Below are 19061 nucleotides of genomic sequence, written 5' to 3'. Positions count from 1 at the left end.
AATGACTAGGAAAGGAGTCTACCAATATATCAAACCAATAGCTGGGGGACAGAATTTAGCCTTTGTCAGGAACAAAATATAGCCCATTTTCACTAACTTATTTTCCTGGAAAATATTTTATTTTCCCAATTCATGACCTGTAATCTCAGCTGGTTCCAGCTGATGTGCCTGCAGACACACTCTGAAATATTTTCCAGATTTGACAGCCTTCTACATTACTGCACAAAGACTTCATTTTCCTTGTGGTGAAAACATTACTGTCAGTGCAGCTGCTCAGCGATTACAATAGTTCTCCTAGTTCAACAGTACACAGCTACCCTAAGACTCTGCACTTTTAGGTTTCTTATTCAGACAAAACCACTAAAAAACAACAGCCCACCTATTCTCTTTCTCCTCCTCTTCCCCCCCTCCACACACACACACACACTTCTAATACGCCAAATAACAAGACTATAATCTTTATGGCTAGATATTCAGATCAGAAAGCATTAACAGTCACTGGAAGAGTATGATAAGACTTGTGCATCATATTGTGAGCACAAAGCTGGATTCAGTTATAACCCTTTCTACTCAAGCTTTTTAGTTTCACAGAAGCAAATCAATGGGAGGCAGTTTAAGTAGCAGTGGGCCTTACACTGTCCCCCTTTTTCCAGAATACACTGGACTCACTTGCACCTTACATGCCTCTTCCTACTTGAGTCAGAAGTAACTTATATATCATAGCTTACCCTTATTCCTCTTAAAAAAATACAAAAGCTCATCAAATCCCCACTGTAATACTAGACCTCTGTTTTAAGGTGCTAATGAAGTGAATTGGTCAGCCATGCCCATAACTTGGAGAAAACTATCAGAAGCAGATGTGAACGCAGACAACTTTACAAATTGTCTCTTCCTCCTTTTTCTCACTTAAAACTTTGTGTGGAGCTGGAGAGATGACAGACAATGTTTGGAAAGGAGAGAGGAAGTGAGAACACTTCCTCATAACCATACATTTAGTCCTTTTCGCTCTAGGTTATGCATTTTCCATTGGCTAAGCTGACTGGTTCTCAATCACACTTCATGCTGAACATTTCAAATGAGCCTAGCGTAACTCTATGTAAGAGAAAACATAGAGAGGAAAGTAAACTAATGCATGATTTTGGAGTCTTTCTGTCTATCTTGAAACAAGGAAAAAGAACAGCAGCAGAGCACTTACAACAGGTGTTAAAAGGGATACCATGCAAATGCCACAGAGCAGTTTTCCATAGTCTTCTGAGTTACATGAAGAATCAAAAACTCATTAAGGTTGGAAAAGATCCCTAAAACCATCATGTCCAGCTGTCAACCCATGTTCATTCACTACATCCACGTGTTTCTTGAACACCTCTAGGGATGATGACTCTACTGCCTGGGCAGCCTGTGCCAATGCCTTACCACTCTAACAATTTTTTCCTAATATCCAACCCGAACCTCCCCTTGGCACAACTTAAGGCCACTACCTCTTGTTCTACCGCTGTTACCCAAAAGAAGCTGACCCCCACCTTGCCACTGTCTCCTTTCAGATAGTTGTATAGAGCAGTAGTGTCTCTCCTAAGCCTCCTTTTCTCCAAAATGAACAATCCCAGTTTCACTAGCCATCCCCCATAAGACTTGTGCTTCAGACCTTTCATCAATTTCACTGCCCTTTTCTGGGCACGCTTCAGGGCCAAAGAAGCGTATGCTTGCTAAGCAGCTAAGAAGGGAATTAAGGGTCAAGGCTGCAAAGGGCTCTAGGAGAAAGAGCAAGATGCAGGATGCTAAATAAATACAGCAAGAGTCAATTATGTAGCTGTGCAGATCAAGCAAGTGCAAGGTAAGGGTAAGGAGACAGACAGCTCTCTCTTCTCTCCCACTCTCAGCCTCATGTACTTAAAAGGAGACCAATGAAGGGAGCTCTTCAGTTGAGCCAACAGGCACTGCAGATTCCGCCTTCTAGAAAGCCCATAACAGTGGCAGGAGCAAGCTGCTCCAGGGTGCTTGACAAAACATTAGAAGTGCCAAACCACCACATAAGAAGGAAAAGAATTTATTGTATTTATTTTTAAATCAAGATTTTCTAAGTTTTCTCCTTCCATTCTGACTTAAGAGCACTGGCCACACAGTAGCACCTCCACCAGCATCCAACGACAACAGTGCTGGGCAAGAAGGACTCAGCAGTGAAGGATGGATTGTGTGGTACCGTACATATGCCAGTAGCTGGCATATCAACAATTATTAGGGAACAGGTTTGTAAGAAAGAGGTTGAAGGCAGAATGCTGGAATTATTCAAATTAATCTTTTCACAGATATTTAGATACACTAACAAAAAAGAACCTACAGCAGTGTTTTCTCTGTAAACACAGACATGAAAGCAAGAGTACAAGCCAGCTTTTGGGTGAAGATCTTGTGTCCAAGTTCTATGATATCTAAACTTGGCAGGAAGACAACTTCAGACTAAAGGCTGAGGCTGTGCATGCAACTGCAGAATTCTTTAACGGGGCCTGGTATTTGTGTACAGGAAAAAAAGCACCAGAAAGCATTTAAAAAAAAAATAAAAGGAAATTGGAATAATTTATGTTTATCGTCAATGTATTTTTTGGCCTGAATTGAAGTATAAACCAGAAATTCATGTGGATTAAAAATCTTACTTCTTTTTTTTAATGAATCACTAAGAAGTGAATATTTTCTATATCCTGAAATACACACATTTTTTAACTGAAAGTAGTTTAATTAAGTGGTGTTGACTGCTGCCATTGAACTTTTGCAGCTTCAGTAAGTAGATATCCGTATGCCAGCAGGTACAATTCTTCAGAGAGCACATCTTTCTCTCAGAGCCAAAACTGAGATGAAAGTAGCACACATTCTGCTCTTGTCTTACCCCTGTTCCAACAAGCAAGCTACACTGTTTCTGTGCTTCAGAAAATCAAGAATAAAACACAAAGAGATAGTTCCCATATCCATCTGTTCACAGTCTACAGCAAGGATAAATTTATATAATGAAATTAAGTCTACATTGTCAATCATTACAATGAAGAATGAATAACAGTTTACCTTAAGATCACGATGAACTATGCACTTCTGATGACAGTACTGCACTGCAGATACAATCTGAAACACCAAGACAATCAGAGAAATATTTTAGCTTAAATTCAATATAAATTTTTGCATATTATTTAGTAATTTTAGATCCTGATATGATTCAGAAAAAAAAAGAAAAAAAAAGTTAATACATAAAGCTGTCCTTTTAGAAAACATTCATGTATGTTTCATAAAATCTCAAATACCAAAACTCATCTTCTTATTAAAAAGCGTAATACAAACTCCTCATGCAGGTAACAGATGTGGAGAAGCATCTGTTTTACACACTGATTGCACAATAGCTATAAAGAGAAATCATAATTTTTTTGAAAAATCAGTAGCTGAATGTTCCCCTTCAGATTTTATCATCTGAAATACCAGTAGCATACCTGCACATTTCATCATCAACAGAACAGTTCATTACACATTGTCATATGTATCTTTTTCATTTGCATAACAAAAAGACAAAGTGAAAAAAAGTTAAAAAGTTAAAAGAAGTTTCTTTACATGTTAAGCATACACTGTAACTCCAAATTTTGCTCATCAATCTATCAAACCTTTTCACAAAAACAGTACAAGAAAAAATTAGGATGAAAAGGTTTGTAAATAAGATATAAAATCCTTTTACATAATGTCCCTTGTAGAAAACGATGTGACAAGATACAGCAAGACATATGCAATAATAACACCTCTAGATAGAATGTCTGTTAAACTCCAAAGTATTCATGAAAGGATGAAAACCTCAAGCGAGTCACAATAAAAAATGTGGCCCTTAGGAACATCCACTAAAAAGAATCTAAAGCAGCCTATTACTATTTTTAGATGGTACGTAGGAAGCAGATATTTCTTCCACAGCATTTTTTTCGACTCCAGCTTTAATAAACATTACCACAACGATGAACTTTCTCTTTTTTAAAGCAAAAAAAAAAAAAAAAAAAAAAGTATGCACACACTCAAGTCTATTTGAAAATACCACAGACTCAAAAGATTGAATGTTAGTTTCATACCTGCCTGAATTTTGCACGAGCTTCTTTTTCTTTCATTCTTCCATGTGCAACTAAGTAGTCAAACACTTCTCCTAAACATAAATATGAGAAAACATCAGTCCTATCAACCACAGTTATATTTTTGACTGTAAAGCACAATGAGGCAAAGGTTGAAAACAAACCCTCCCCTTTTCAGAGCAGAGAGAAATAGAAGCAGACAGGAAAAACTGCATTTCACCGCTTGCATTCATTTACTCTTCTAGACATGTAACAGTCAACTAATACAAACATTAAAAACCTTTGTACTAAGACTTCCTCAGTTATCCAGCACAAATCTAAAAAACACTATGAGACAGAACAAAATGACTTGTGATCTTAAAAAACTTATGTTGTATATAAAATATGCTGGGAATCAGAGGACTTCTATGTCAGATCTGTTATGCTCATCTCTAGATACTTCACTCAGGAGTGCATGCACTACTTGCTTTCCTTTCTTCCCAGTTGTTCTCCAAGATAAAGTCGCTAAAATTCTGTCCAGACCTTGATCTTTGCACTCTGTGACAAACAGCCCTTCCTAACTGGCCTTGTGCTGGGTTCCCTTCCCACGTTCAAACAGTTTCGTTCAGTTGATAAGCAGCTTCCCATGCCATGCACTCACTGTCCATTATGCTCTTTATGATCTGCTGGTCCCACTTTTTCTTATTCCTTATTCACATCCCCTGCCTCTCCAAGTGTTTAGCACACATTTTCAAGGTAGAATGAGGACTGGTGCTTGCTTAAATATGGCAGACACTGAGTCAAGTTTTCACCCTGAATTAGCACGAGGTTTTCAGCAGTAAACCTTAGATCAGTAACTACCCTTAAGCACAAATCTAATAGATTACTTTACAGAGCATCATGCAAGCAAGAAAGAGTATGACCTGGGATGTCTACTAGGATGGTTCTGAAGAGTGGACTGGAATAACCCATTAAGCATAAAATCATTAAGTTGTTCCAAGGCACGCAAGTGGCATGGCTTTATGCATTTCAGTTCATCCTTAAAGCAGAATTAAGAATTCACTTACCCCCACTGGCATATTCCATTACCAAATACAATGTCTTTTCAGTTTCAATGACTTCAAATAATTTCACTGGAAGAAAAATGAATAAGAGATTGCAGTGGGGAACAAAAGCACAATGCAAACAAACAAAAAAAACCCAACCAAATCCTTATTCACAAAGTGAGTATTATTTATTGCCAATGTACACTGCAAGGAAATCGTATCTCCTTCAGGTTAGCACTCTTTTGAGGGTGGGGGAGAAAGCAAAATTACTTTCAGGGTTGATAATAAAGCACATTAATTCAGTTTCCTCAGAAGTTTATGCATACTATACAAACAGGCTCATGCTAGAATTAGTGTTTAATTTGACAGACTTCCTTCCCTGTTTCACCAGTAAATTGTTCTCTGTTAGAAAACTGACACGCTGACCAACTAAAAACTGAATAGCTACCAGAACTGTTAAGTCTGACAGACTTCCCTCAGATAAAAACAGCCATCACACATTTAAAACAAACACATCACCACCACAGCTCCTCCCTCTCCCCTCCCCCCAAAAAAAAACAAAAACAAAAACCAGCAGATGCTAAGAATGTTGGAAAAGCAACAAACGATTCAAGGGATGAAAAGGGAGTGCCTAGCATGTAGTAACTTGTATGCCTTGTCCATACCTTGTATGCAACAAGCCCTCTGGCCGATTCAGGAACATTAAGTGTCTCTGGAACAAGACTGTCCAGCCCTCCTCAGCCAGAAGAATTGTCATCACAAAGTAGGGCCCTGAAGCTGTGGGGTAGGTGAAAGAACTAAAGCAGAAAGGGAAAATTACATGCTTGGCAAGTCTAATTTTCTGGAAATACTAGGTGGCAGGAGTCTTTCCTAGACTGAAACAATGGAGTTTTGCTCATTTCACCTAAGAAACTAGAAATTCCAGTGTAAAGAGGGAAATTTGGTCCCTTGGCTGACCAGAGTGCTCAATGTCGATGTTTTTCAGGACTACACATTTTATCTCCTCATGTCAATAATCTCGTTTCAAGCAGGGTCAATAAAGTGAGACAGAAATGTATTTGCCCAATGCCTACTGTCCTGTTATCTCAGAAGTTTAAGGAACAAAAGCTTAACAGTGAAGAACATTTAGAATAAAACCCAGAGAGTAAACAGTATAATAAAAAGAAAGTAGTTTGCAGAAATGGAGGACTCCTACCAATATTGGGATGATTCAGTATCTTCATTATTCGTACTTCTCGAAACAACTGTTGGGAAGTAAGAACACATTCTTAGAGTATGTAACTTCAGATAGTATACATAAAAAATAGCCCAGTGAACTCCAGTGAATGAAACCCACACCTTGAATATTATCTAATGTAATAATCAACAATTTAACAGTAAGAGCATAAATTACGACCAGGCATTTACAAAAAAAGGCACCCATTTTCAAGCTTTATAAGAATACAAAACAAACTAATTTTATAGCTCCTTCTGCAATACCAACTTTTAGGGTTTCCTCTGACCAAAAAGAATGGAATATTTTCATAGAAAATATTCATAGAATGGCCTAGGTTGAAAAGGACCTCAAAGCTCATCAAGTTTCAATCCCCCTGATATGTGCAGGGTCACCAATCACCACACCAGGCTGCCCAGGGCCACATCCAGCCTGGCCTTGAATGCCTCCAGGGATGGGGCATCCACAATCTCTCTAAGCAAACACAAGCAGTTGTTATCCCTCTGTGAGCTGACTGCTTTGTTGCTTGCAAGCTCTGTTAACTATCTTTAACTACCTCTAAGTAAGAGGGCACATGTAAGGTGTACTATCACAAAACAAAACAAAACAAACAAAAAAATCTTAAGACAGTGTTAAAACAGAATCAGAGACCAGGAATCCTGACATTCCAGACTTCATGCTCCACAGAGGTGAAGTGTAAAAGTTCCCTTTTCTCACAGATGGGTCACTGATCACAATGTCCTTTCTCCTTCCCATTAAGGCTGGAAGGTTTATTACTGAAGTCTGCTTGATGATCCTGAGTCAAGTAATCAAAAACAAACTTGCACCTAAGCATACATCTAAGACAAAAACGTTCTTTTTTAGTTCTTGTTGTTTAAACCAGGAAGAAGACAGAGTTTTAAGAGGTCTTTGCTCTTGCATTTCAAGCATTTTTGGTTTTACCAATTAAATAAGAGATGTTGCAAGACTGACCTAGGGGCTGAAAGGAAGAAGACAAACAGAAGAAACCTAAAGGGACTACACAGTTTTCTTTAGCAGTATTTACAGCTTTTAGAACCATGTAAGTTGCACTGCTTTACTTCACTGAGCAGCGTATCCCCACTCTCCAATCTATTCACTGTGCTACACACACTCCAGTCCCAGTAGGTCACTGAAATGCAGGGAAAAGCTCACTGTCTTCATTCAGGACAGCGTTTAACTATTTTGGAAACATTCACTGCAGCCCTCCTTGCATAAAAATCTGGCTCAATGATTGTGTCTGTTTTGCTCATCTGATGTCTCAGAGGACATCTCACCATTTTCAAAATTAGTCTTGATGCAAAAGGCTACAAAAAGCACAATGATGCAAGCTGGAGACTGAACACCTCCTGAAAGAGTGGAGTAGCACTTCAGTTAATATCTGATGCTTGAGACAACACAAATATTTCTCTGGGAAAACATGAGCAACACCCTGCAGCTCATTCGTGTTCAGAATGGAACACATGGGTGCGTAACACTGCGCACCAGAATGAACTTTTGCAAAATTTTCTTGTTTGTTCACAAAGCCAGTTCAAAACCATCACACCAAGCTGTAAACTAATTCATCAGAAGCTAACAAATCAAAACCAGTGGACTGCATCATAGGACTGCTTGAGAAAAGCCACTTAGCAGATATATGTGCAAAACTGCTATTCCCGCCAGAAGATCGGAATGGAACTTCATAACTTAACCGTATTAACATTAGTATAAAAGTTATGAACAGGTCTTCAGAAGCAGTATTGCATATTAGATTTCTATAAACAATTTCAGATTTAGAAAAAACACTATAAAGGAACACAATTTTACACGTAACATGAAGCACACCACTGTCAAAATACACGTGCGTTATTCTTTTCAATATTCTCAAAGGATTTGGAAGTTTACTAATTGGTTTAAGATTCAAAATTGTCTTCCTAGCAACAAGAACTTTCATTCTATGTTTGTAATTTTTCTGCCAGGTATGAAATGGACATAAAAGTAAGTTCTGTATTAAGGACAATAGAGCTGACCACTAGCCTCATGCACATACTTTGTTCTATGAAACATTTCCTTGCTCGGGCTCTGAACAGAACACATCATTATGATCCGAGGTTGGGGCATAGGTTTATTCCATATAAATGCCAATAGATTTCCCCAGCCCACCCCCAACATCTCATATTACAAATCCTCTTGAATAGAAATTTTTCCAAAAACTGAAGCATATGTTCTCACGTCAAAGCAGATACAGAGTGCTAGTAGTAATCAAGAATACATGAAAAGGTATTAACTGCCTCAACCTTTTACAAGTCTCAACCTTTTAAAAGAACCACATCAACTCACAGAGGTGAAATAGGATATTTTCTTCTTGGAGAGCAGTTCTGAGGTGCTTGATGGCAGAGATGGCAATTCTGTGATGCTGGTGTTTTGTTTTGTTCGCTTGTTTTGGGGGGTTGTTTTGTTTGTTGTTTACTCCAAAGTACTTATCCTGCAGGTTGAAATTTGCATGTATGCTTAAAGCAGGAACTGGGCAAGGCTGAAGCAGCAGAAATTATCTTGGGTGATACTCATCCACACAGATTACATCAGGCAGAAGCTGAATGGAAACTTGCTATTTTAGTGGGATGGTGTCTGCCTCTCTACAAATGCAGGTAGCACCAGAATATTGCTCACTCAAAAGATGAAAGCACTCTGTTTTCCCTTTCCCCTGCCTACCACAAATTTCTAAGACTGGTCTTCAGTCCTAAATGCATTCCCATTCAGAAAGTTCTCAAACAAGCATTTTATTTTGCAAATGGGTAATAGTCTCTATAGCTTCACTTACAGTACAGGACAGCAAACTCCATACTCAATTTGCAGAGCTTGTACCTGTGAAAAAGGCAGAAGGCCTGAAAATTCAATTCCTGCTTTTGCAGTTTCATTTTTTAGCGCGCACATTGCAGAAAATGAAGAGATCTGCTTGCTGTCAGGTTGACATCTACAATCAGGATTGACTGTTTTAAGTCCCTGAAAATCAAACTAAAAATCTTAGCAAGTCAACCTAGTTTCTAAATCAGTATGAGAAGGGACACTAAAAAATAAAACAAAGAGAAAATAGCTACAAACAGATAACGCATAGAAGATGTGGAAAAATTTCAATCACATGTTTTTGTTGTATTATGAAGAAAGTCAAAAGAAGCTAAATTGTGGCCTAAGATATGGTTAACAAGTACAAGGCCCAGTGAACTGCTGAAATGGGGAAACCTGAAAGTGTCACTTACTAATGAAGCCTACTCAGAACAAAAGCACCTTCTGCTCTCCAAGTGTTTTTACGTAGGAGGACCAGAATGCTATTTCAAAAACATCACCAGCAAAGCCAATACAAGAAGATGCTTTCATGTAACTGACACACAGAAAATAGAACAGGTATTGACATAAATTCAAGTTATTATGAAACCCAAATGCTTACATTTGGGAAAATGTTACTATCATGACAGTGGAAAAAGCCAGGTCAGAACAATGCACTATTATCTGGACAAAAGTCCACAATAAAAGCCAGTTTTGTCTCTTACGCAGGTGCTCACAGAACGAGAACCACACAGTGAAAAATTAGAAAGGCAAACAATTCTTAATTCAGTGCTGCTGACCTATTTAAATAGAGGTCCTGAAGCAAGAAGAATATTAGAACTTAAGACAACTTACCACATTGCATGCCAGTGAGCCCAATGCCAGGAAAATTCACAAGGACAGCTTATTTCTGTCATTACTTAACACCTGATGTTTTTATTTGACTATACCTGCAAAATTGCTTGGCCATTCAACACGGCACAAATTGCGGCTAAGGTCAACCTAAACTTTCATTGCTTGCATGACACTAGCAGCAACTGAGTACACGCTCAAATATTTGCTTACAAGTTGGAAGAGCACATGTGAAACGAGGATGCTTCAGCTCATTCTACCCAATTAGGTCTGCAGCAAGTACTAAAGCAAAGCCTAATTGCCCTTTGTATCCTTTATGTGGCAGTAACAGAGAAGGCACAGAGCTCATTCACAAAATCCAAGATCACTACACTTCTGTCATGTCTGATTAATAACACACATCCCAAAGTTGTACTGAAGGCTACACGTTTTGCTGACCTGCACACAACTTACTGCTTCCATTAAGTGACAGTATTCTCAGCTATGCTGCTTCTGATGAGCTCAAACTCAGGACTGGCATTTCTGTGGTAGTAACTTGCTTTAGCATTCTGCTATAAACACTCACTAGAAAAGTATCTGTTCCTATTTAAATCATGGTACTATCACCATTCCCCACTTCCAGTGTTACATCTTAAAGAAAAGTTGACTGCTTAACAGTCCTACACACAACTTCAATGGATAAAATAATAAAAATTCTGGTCACGCTGAGATTCAATAAAACATAAGGAACCAAATGTTTCTATTTTTCTTTCTGTACTTAACATTATAACAGATGACAGTGAAACTAGGAGATTCCACAGAACAACTTCTACATATTTTTATTATTTGTAATGCAGATGACATCAAATACTAACAGTAATTCTAACCCCAATTATTTGCATGAATTATAACTCATTTATCAATAAAGCAATTACTGATGTAATAAAACTTTCTGGAAAACATAAGCGTGAAGTCTCTAAAGCTACAAAAATACACAGAAATTAGGGAGTTAAAATAAATAAGACCTAGACTGTTAAAAGCTTACCAAACAGAAACCAAGAACTTTTTAAATAATTAGAAGTAAAGTAAAAAGATTAAAGCAAGCCAAGCAGCATCACATCTAATCAATGGCTTCTTTTTTCTTCCTCTGACAGTACACTTCAATCTACGCAGATGTTTAAAAGACATTGTTTTTAAAAGAGCATCTAAACCTTCCTTTCAGTGAGAAAAAATCTTTCATTTTCCCTATCCTAATATACACACAGAGCTCAAAAGTAGTTAAACTCTATTGTATGCCATAATCCACAGACTGAAGCATTTCTTATCTCATAACCTAACAGTGCTTACAGCACAAAGTTCACTGAACACTCATTCATCCTGTTTTTGTTGCAATTTTTGCCTTGTAAGTGAAAGAGAACGTATCAATTTGAAAATCAGAAATCCAATACTTTTGAAGGATATGTTGATTATTTCCACAAAAAATACTCCACATTTATGACAGAAACATACTGAGCTTTACATCTCCACCAACAGCTTCGCATTAATTTGTCCCAAACTGTCACTTCAAGACTAAAGAAAAAAAAAGTGTTTTCTGTAGATTTGGATGTTAATTTCTGTTTTCTTGTAAAGCAGCGTAGAAAATGGAACAATTCATTTGGAGATTGGAACTAAAAGGCCACTCGATTGAAACACACTGGCAAAACACATCTTTCAACTCCTTATTGCTCAGTCCTGCTCATCTAACTGTCCCAGTGTAATTACCAAGCTAGGTAGGAAAGCAGCTACATGAACAAGCTACATGAGCAGGATAAGATTTCCTCCATATACTCTGTCAAGTACTGCTTTGATGGGTTCCTCCTCACCAACTTGCAAAGAGATTTTCTTCATACAGGACAGGCCTTAAGGACAGCAACGCTTTCGCATGGACTCTGCTCAACAGATGGAACTAAAGAAAATCCTCAAGAATTTATGCACAACAAAAATACCACAGAGCAGAAATTAAACAAATAAAAGAGCTGAAAGAAATTAAAGCTAAGTTATTCACAACTGTCTACGTACAAAGTTACACAAAAAGACCCAAAAACAACGACAGCCAGAAATAAAGGAACAGCAATAAGTCTCAGCTTCTTTCTCATTCTACAGTTACAACAGCAGTCAAGTATCTATAAACAAAAAAACACCCTTTTTCTTTTTAATGGGTAACCTCCAGTAGGACGAAACCTTTCTGTGCTTTATTCAAAACACAAATATATGCAAGTTAAATGGCACAAATAAACAGAAGACAAAGAACAAGATAAAAAACAAAAACAATTTATTAAAAAACTTATTACAGCATGACAGTGCCTACAGAGGGCTTCTAAATGTCTATCTGCAGGTACTGACAGTGCAACAAACCAACCAGAATGTTCCAATTACCTCCACTCAATTCTGTACACAAAAGTAATTGCCAAGGGTCACTTGAGTTTAACAAATGTTTTATTGAAGTTGCAAGAACAAAAGTAAAAAAGAAAACATTAAAGCCATAGAAACTGGCCCTCTCACAACTCCACAAAAAAACAATTACTCCATTAAAGAAAAATCCAAGAAAAACACTGTCCTTTATAGCATTTAATCTTGATTTAGTGTGTAGACAAGTTATTTGTGTAACTAATTAGACACACATTTTATTGTCAGCAAAAACTGAGGCCATAGGAAGAAGGAAGAGCAAAGAAGTAGTGCTTAGTTAGGAACTGTATAGAGTAACTGCTAGCAAACAAATTGCACATGCACATTGCAGTGAAGGCTGTAGGATACCAGTGTCTCCAGAGGTCACACATACACAGAGATGTTTATTTAACCAGATAAAAAGACCAAATATTTTTGCAAAGGAAATAAAAGGTCAAAGTTCAACTGATTATAGTTTCAGATACCACGATAGGCTCTTACCTTTTGCAGACTAGTAGGATTTAGCTGGGTTTTATCTATTATTTTCACAGCAACCTTGGGGAAGGAAAAAAAAAAAAAGAAATTCAGATTAAACTCGGAGAAATGTGTGAATGACAATATATTGCATATCTGTGAGCAACAGCATACATGTGCCTTTAAGACATGCATATGTATGCTTTTACGCATTTCAGCAGGCAAAATTTTTCAACAATCAGACTCTACAAGCAGGAGTTCAGGGCTTTGCCACTGGATCATACCACAGTAGAATCATTTTACACTTCTGTCAGTATTTGGACAGAACAGTGTTATCCTGTTTGCTGGAAAACCACCTCTCCCAAGTACCAAAACATACTCTACCAGTAAGGTTTTCTCTGGTTTGGGGAAACGAGAGGATGAACGGAGCTCCTCTCAAAAAACCCAAAATACCCTTTGGTGGGCAACAAACTTCCTGACCTTTTTCCCAACCACTCATACAAAAGAGAGGCTCTTTTATTGAGAAGAGAAAGGTAAAAGGAAAGTGGAGATACTCATTATAAAGATAGCCAAAGAGTACATGAAATATCGTGACAGCTTTTTTTTTTGGTGGTTTTTTGTTTTTTTTTTTTTGAAAAGCCTTACCTCCCTTCCAGTAAGAACATGTCTTGCCAGCTTCACTTTGGCAAAATTTCCTTTTCCTATTGTTTTCAGTAAGCGATAATTTCCAATGTGAGGATGCTCCTCATTTGTAGATGTAATTGAGTTCCTACATCGGGGGATGTTCTGTCTGCTACCGGACTTGATAGGCTGGACGTGGGGTTCAGTGTATCCATCCACAGAGGTATGCTGGAAGAAGATAAAGCACTTGAGAATTTACCTACTTGGATTTCAGACTGTTGCAGTTAAATAAATGAAAAGCCAAAAAAAAAAGCGTGGAGGAGAAGGAAAGAATTTATTTTTTGCAAGTATGTCTGATACCCAGACTGTAGCCTAAGCAGAGCACACTGTTTTTGTATACAGTTTGATGCATGACTCAAGAAAAAGGTCTGAAGAAAGATTTTTACCAACTCCCAAAGTAAAACTAGAGACACACAAGCAGGGACCAATAAGCCATTACAGACCTCCTCTAATACAAAACCAGGTCAAACTATAAACCGTGTTTCTAATACACAATCTCAACCAAATTTAGTCTTTAAAAAAAACACAGTACATTTTTTTTTTTTGGCACATGTGATAAAGTGTTGCTCAATTTTTTTCCCCCAACTCCCTTCATCTCAAGTAACGTTACAATGAAATTGTATTTCTTACATAAGATGTGTTCCCCAAACATGCTTGCATCTTTCTGTAAGCCACAGAAGTTCTTGGAGTAGTAATGAAGTAATGAACAACCTACATCTTTAGTTAAAAAGTCAGGAGAAAGAAAAATACCATGAGGGCTCATAACTATACTTCAAACCTCAAAAAGCCCTAATAAGAACAAGAATGCAATTTTTAATACAAGTCTGTACATTAACTCATGTTAAACGTAACTAAAACTTGCAGAGCTTCTGTACTACCCACTTTCCCAGCACATAATGGGCAAGACACGTGAAAGACATGAACCTGGGGGTGCTGATCAACACTAGGCCAAACATGAGCCAGCAGTGTGCCCAGGTGGCCAAGAAGGTCAGTAGCATCCTGGCTTGTATCAGAAATAGCGTCGCCAGCAGGAGCAGGGAGGTGACATTCCTCTGTACTCAGATCTGGTGAGGCTGCATCTTGAGTGCCGTGTTCAGTTCTGGATCCCCCACTAGAAGGAAGGCAACGAGGCCCTGGAGCATGTTCATGGAAGGGCAAGAAAGCTGGTGAGGGGTCTGCAGCACAAGTCTTATGGGGAGCTGCTGAGGGAGCTGGGAGAGGTCTGGAGAAGAGGAGGCTCAGGGGGAGACCTTATCCATCTCTACAACTGCCAGATACGAGGACATGGTGAGATGGGGGTCAGCCTCTTCTCCTGGATAACTGGGGATAGGACTAGAGGGAATGGCCCTAAGCTGTACCAGGGGAGATTCAGGCTGGATGTTAGGAAAAATTTCTTCTCGAGTGGTCAGGCACTGGAATGGGCTGCTGAGACAGGTGGTGCAGTCATCATCCCTGGAAGCGTTCAAGAAACGTTTGGATGTCACACTGAGGGATATGGTTCAGTGGGAAATACTGGTGGTAGGTGATGGTTGGACTAGATGATCTTAGAGCTCTTTTCCAACCTTGGTGATTCTGATTCAAAGATACAAATGGGTCTCGGAAACATTCCAAACAGAAACCAAAGTACTAGAAGATGTCAAAAAGAGGTTCAGTGTTTCTGTATTTCAAGTATTCTTGTATCAGAGGTAAATTAAATGATCTTAGAGGTCTTTTCCCACCTTGGTGATTCTACGACTTATAAAACATTTTACACGTAAAATTTAGCCTTTCATCTTTTCTGTTACAGATTTTAAGGCAGGCAAATGCTGTAGGTAGAAACAGTAAGTGCTTAAATTTTGTAGCAGAACGGCACAACTACTCATCCCAGGTCTCTGAGCTCCTCGTATGCGTCAATCACAAACAAAACTTGAGACACCGTAGTATTTGTTTCTTTATTCATTGCTTCACTCAAGAAGTGGCTATCTTGGTACCTTGGTACACAGCACTGTGCCTGTTTACAGACCAAAGGTTTCTGGATCTTTCACCTTCAACTGAAGAGAAGAGCCAGAAAGCAGCACTAAGTTGTCCTGTAAGCTCTCCCACCCAGTCATTTGCAAGGCAAGTCTTTATTTTCTTGTACAAGATAGAATTTGAGGTGATGCTTCCAACTTTAGCATGTGGTTATTACAGACTGATGTCAGCCTGCTCCTGTAAACAGCAAGTTATTTCAGTCCATGAGCGCCAGTAGAACTTGGAAAACTAGCAAACAGCTGCAATGAAACTGGGAAAAAAACAAGGAGTACACCACAGCCAAAATGTACCTACCAAATGTAGCACAGCTCTCTTTACATCACCTCTATCATTATTCATCACAGCCAGGACAACAGTCCTAAATATAATTTTCTGTTCAGCTTTTCATTATCTGAACATCTCTGCAAAACACTACTTTACCCCCACTGCTTAATTTAGAGCCAGGATATTTTCCAAATTATTTCAGAACCAAGCAAGTCAGGCATATTAAGATTCTGTATATCAGTTAAATTTATTCAGCCGTAAAACACCACACTAGCAATAGTATTTATTCTTCAGAAGTGCATAATTAAATACTTTGTGGACTCAGAGGATCAGAAGGACAGCCCCAGGCTAACAGGCTGTGAAACATTCCTTCAACATAGGCAACATAGGACTCCAGTCTTGCATGTGATAGACAGAGCGCAGATGAATCTTATTTAAGAAAGCATCCTGCAAGTCATTATTTGTATAGCACTGACCAAGAATATTCCAGTCAGACCTCAAACCCCATCCAGAGCTCCAGCACTATTATACAAACCAGTTTTAAGTCTCTGAGCTTATTTATGCACACAATTAAACCTTGTCGTGAAATAGGATGCCTACCAGAAGCATTAGCAATCCTAATATTAATTGCAAATTTCATACACATCATAGGATTAGCCTCCTTCCAGTAGGTACTTGAAAGGATCTTTTAGATAAGCGTTTGGATGGGCAACAAAACCAATGCCACTGGCAATGGGAAAGAGCGTCGCTCAAGAGATCATTTTCATGCAGATTTAAGAGGGAAATCAGTTATCAGACGAGATAACACGGAACTTATCTGAAGAGGAAAAAAAGCACATGAGGTTCATGGTCATAACTCTGGATTTTGGTCTGTGACAGAAAATGTCCCTTTCTAGTTTCATAACTCTTCCCCCGTAGACAGCTTATCTTCTTAGTAAAGCCTTCTCCACAGCTATGGCTCAGGATGTCAGAATACACGCATAAAAAAGGTTAAGTTTCTTAGCCTGTGAGCCACGTGCATACAATTTCTGAATGAGCAGTGAATATATTTCTAATTACTTTTCTGAAGTTTTGAAATAAACCTCTTTCACACAAACAGCTCGCTGTTGTTGGGGAACATAGAGGAATTTACAGACGAAACTAATCAGCTTCTGTAAATCAGTATTCAATGAAATGCAAACATGTCAAAATTGAGACATCAAACAGACAACAAAAACCAAAACCCACAACAAAACTTAGATCACATAATAGCATATCAGAGATTTCTTCCAAACAACATTAAAGCTGAATTCAACAGAATGATACAATTTCCACAGAGTAGTTTTAAGACATTTCTGGTCCATTACAATACATTCATTCATTATGCATCAGCTACTGTGAGGCTATTTTAAAATGCCATTTCAGAACAACCACCTCTAAACTCTGAGAAATTTGTCAGAATGCTGTAAACAAGTGGGCTGTTAATGAAAAATAATCATCCCTACCATCTAATAACAGTTCTAGCTAACAACCTGCAATTCCTAGAGAGGGTTTTTTAGTAAAGGATTCTGATATTTCTCTAGATATCTTAAATTTACCTTGACATCTATGTAATGGGAAATAGCTGTCACGGTAGATACAAAGCCTGTGCTTCTCTATTGCACTTATTCAGCATCCTTCCATTGTTTAGCTACCACTATTATATATTCCCACTGACTGCTTTAATGAAACTTGCATCATCAAATACAATACCCATTCTTATTATCTTAAGAAGTCCCCAGAACTATTCTGGCCACCAAACCACATTCTCTTTCAATTAAACACGTAAGGCCTTGACAGCCTTTGGAGCTGCACCTAACTTCCACACATCAATACGCCTATCTGCATACCTCATCAGATTAAGCAAACTTCTTAGTCCTGAATTTTCCTCTTCTTGAATTACCCAAGTCAAATTCCTCAGTGCAGTCACCCACAGAACTGAAGAAAGAACACACAGTGCTAGATAAGGCACAGCATCACGTTTCTGCTCTCAATATTATCTCCTGCTCTGAACTTCACTTTCTTGCAGCCAATTTTCATGTTCATTACCCCTTTCAAGGCACTTTTAAGCATGTGTCACACATACAAGCATTTGTAACAGCAGTCATATTTTGCAAGATTATCCAAATAACCAGTGCAGAGAGAGGACTCTACATGCCTCAGAAACTTTCTTCTCTATAGCTCTGACTTGTAACAGCTTTGATGCACAATACAGGGGCATGGACAAAAAGAAGAGAAGGATGAGATGTCATGTCCTGGACATCTGCTTGTTTTTGTACTTTAACTGCTTGCTATCTGTAACTACTGATTCGTTCCCTAAGAGATTCTCACAAAACACCTCTTTTCCCTTTCACTTAATTAACAACCAAACCAAAGTAGACGAGTTGAATTTTTTTTTTTTTAAGTTATGGCAAACCTCAGCATGAAACCAACACAGATGTTCAGATGTGCTTCTTCAGCATCTTCCGTGGAGAGCTTCAGGTACAGTGGGAGGTGTGGTGCAACTCCAAGCTGCAGGTGACAGCATCTGATCTCTCAGCTACTGCCAGAGGAGGACTCACTGTTATTCCAGGTAAACCTCATACCTGCACAAAACCACTGCTTACTCTTGCCACAAGCACCCATCATGCCATACCAGAATTCCTAAAGCACTTCTGATCTTCATCAAAAGCTTATCAGAGCACAATCCACTCTAATGTTCCATGTAGTACACAAAAGAAAGTACTCTGAAAGGGATAATTAAAAAGACAAAAATGTACATGTATGCGCAGAATTCTTTTCTTAATCCCTTATCAGCAGCTAAACTAGACTATGAATGCATGACAGGAACTTTGTTACTAAAAGAAATGAAACAATCACCTTATTCCACTGAAACAGGACAATGTGCAGGATGCAACTCAAAAGCACACAAGAAAGAACCCCACAAAAATACTGTAAGGGAAACAGAATGAATAGAATATTTTAATTGGATGTCAATGCACAATGCAATGGTGGAGAGAAAAGAGAATGAGACAAAATTGTGAAAAGCTTGTCTTTGACTTGTACCCATGTGCTGAGCCTGCTCATACAGGCTTTCCAGCAGTGCTCATTGAAAGTAATCAACCACACGCATGCGCATCTCTCTGTTTATATCTGATTTACATAACATGAAGGAATTCCAGGCATGAACTTCTGGAAGAGCTTGAAGTTATCAGCAGTAAGAAACAATGAGTTTGAATACAA

General features: G+C 38.4%; 1 protein-coding gene across 7 annotated transcripts in view; it reads right to left on the bottom strand.

Moving 5' to 3' along the window:
• MARK1 (microtubule affinity regulating kinase 1) overlaps window positions 1-19061 on the bottom strand; it is a 53750-nt gene that overhangs the window by 19205 nt on the left and 15484 nt on the right. For 5 of the 7 annotated variants that reach the window (XM_042808770.1, XM_042808783.1, XM_042808779.1 and 2 more), the window contains exons 2-7: window positions 13512-13715; window positions 12894-12947; window positions 6300-6348; window positions 5126-5191; window positions 4083-4153; window positions 3049-3105 (exon numbers count right to left, since the gene is read on the bottom strand). In XM_042808770.1, the coding sequence (XP_042664704.1) occupies window positions 3049-3105; window positions 4083-4153; window positions 5126-5191; window positions 6300-6348; window positions 12894-12947; window positions 13512-13715 (501 nt within the window). Of the gene's footprint in view, window positions 1-3048; window positions 3106-4082; window positions 4154-5125; window positions 5192-5769; window positions 5902-6299; window positions 6349-12893; window positions 12948-13511; window positions 13716-19061 lie in introns of those variants that run through there. The other 2 variants (XM_042808805.1, XM_042808822.1) reach the window with 2 other exon arrangements.

The sequence above is a fragment of the Centrocercus urophasianus genome, unplaced genomic scaffold (assembly GCF_019232065.1).
Source record: "Centrocercus urophasianus isolate 14NV4802_14NV808 unplaced genomic scaffold, USGS_Curo_1.0 seq_10, whole genome shotgun sequence".
Lineage (NCBI taxonomy): Eukaryota > Metazoa > Chordata > Aves > Galliformes > Phasianidae > Centrocercus > Centrocercus urophasianus.
This window is presented reverse-complemented; position numbering and strand designations above follow the sequence as displayed.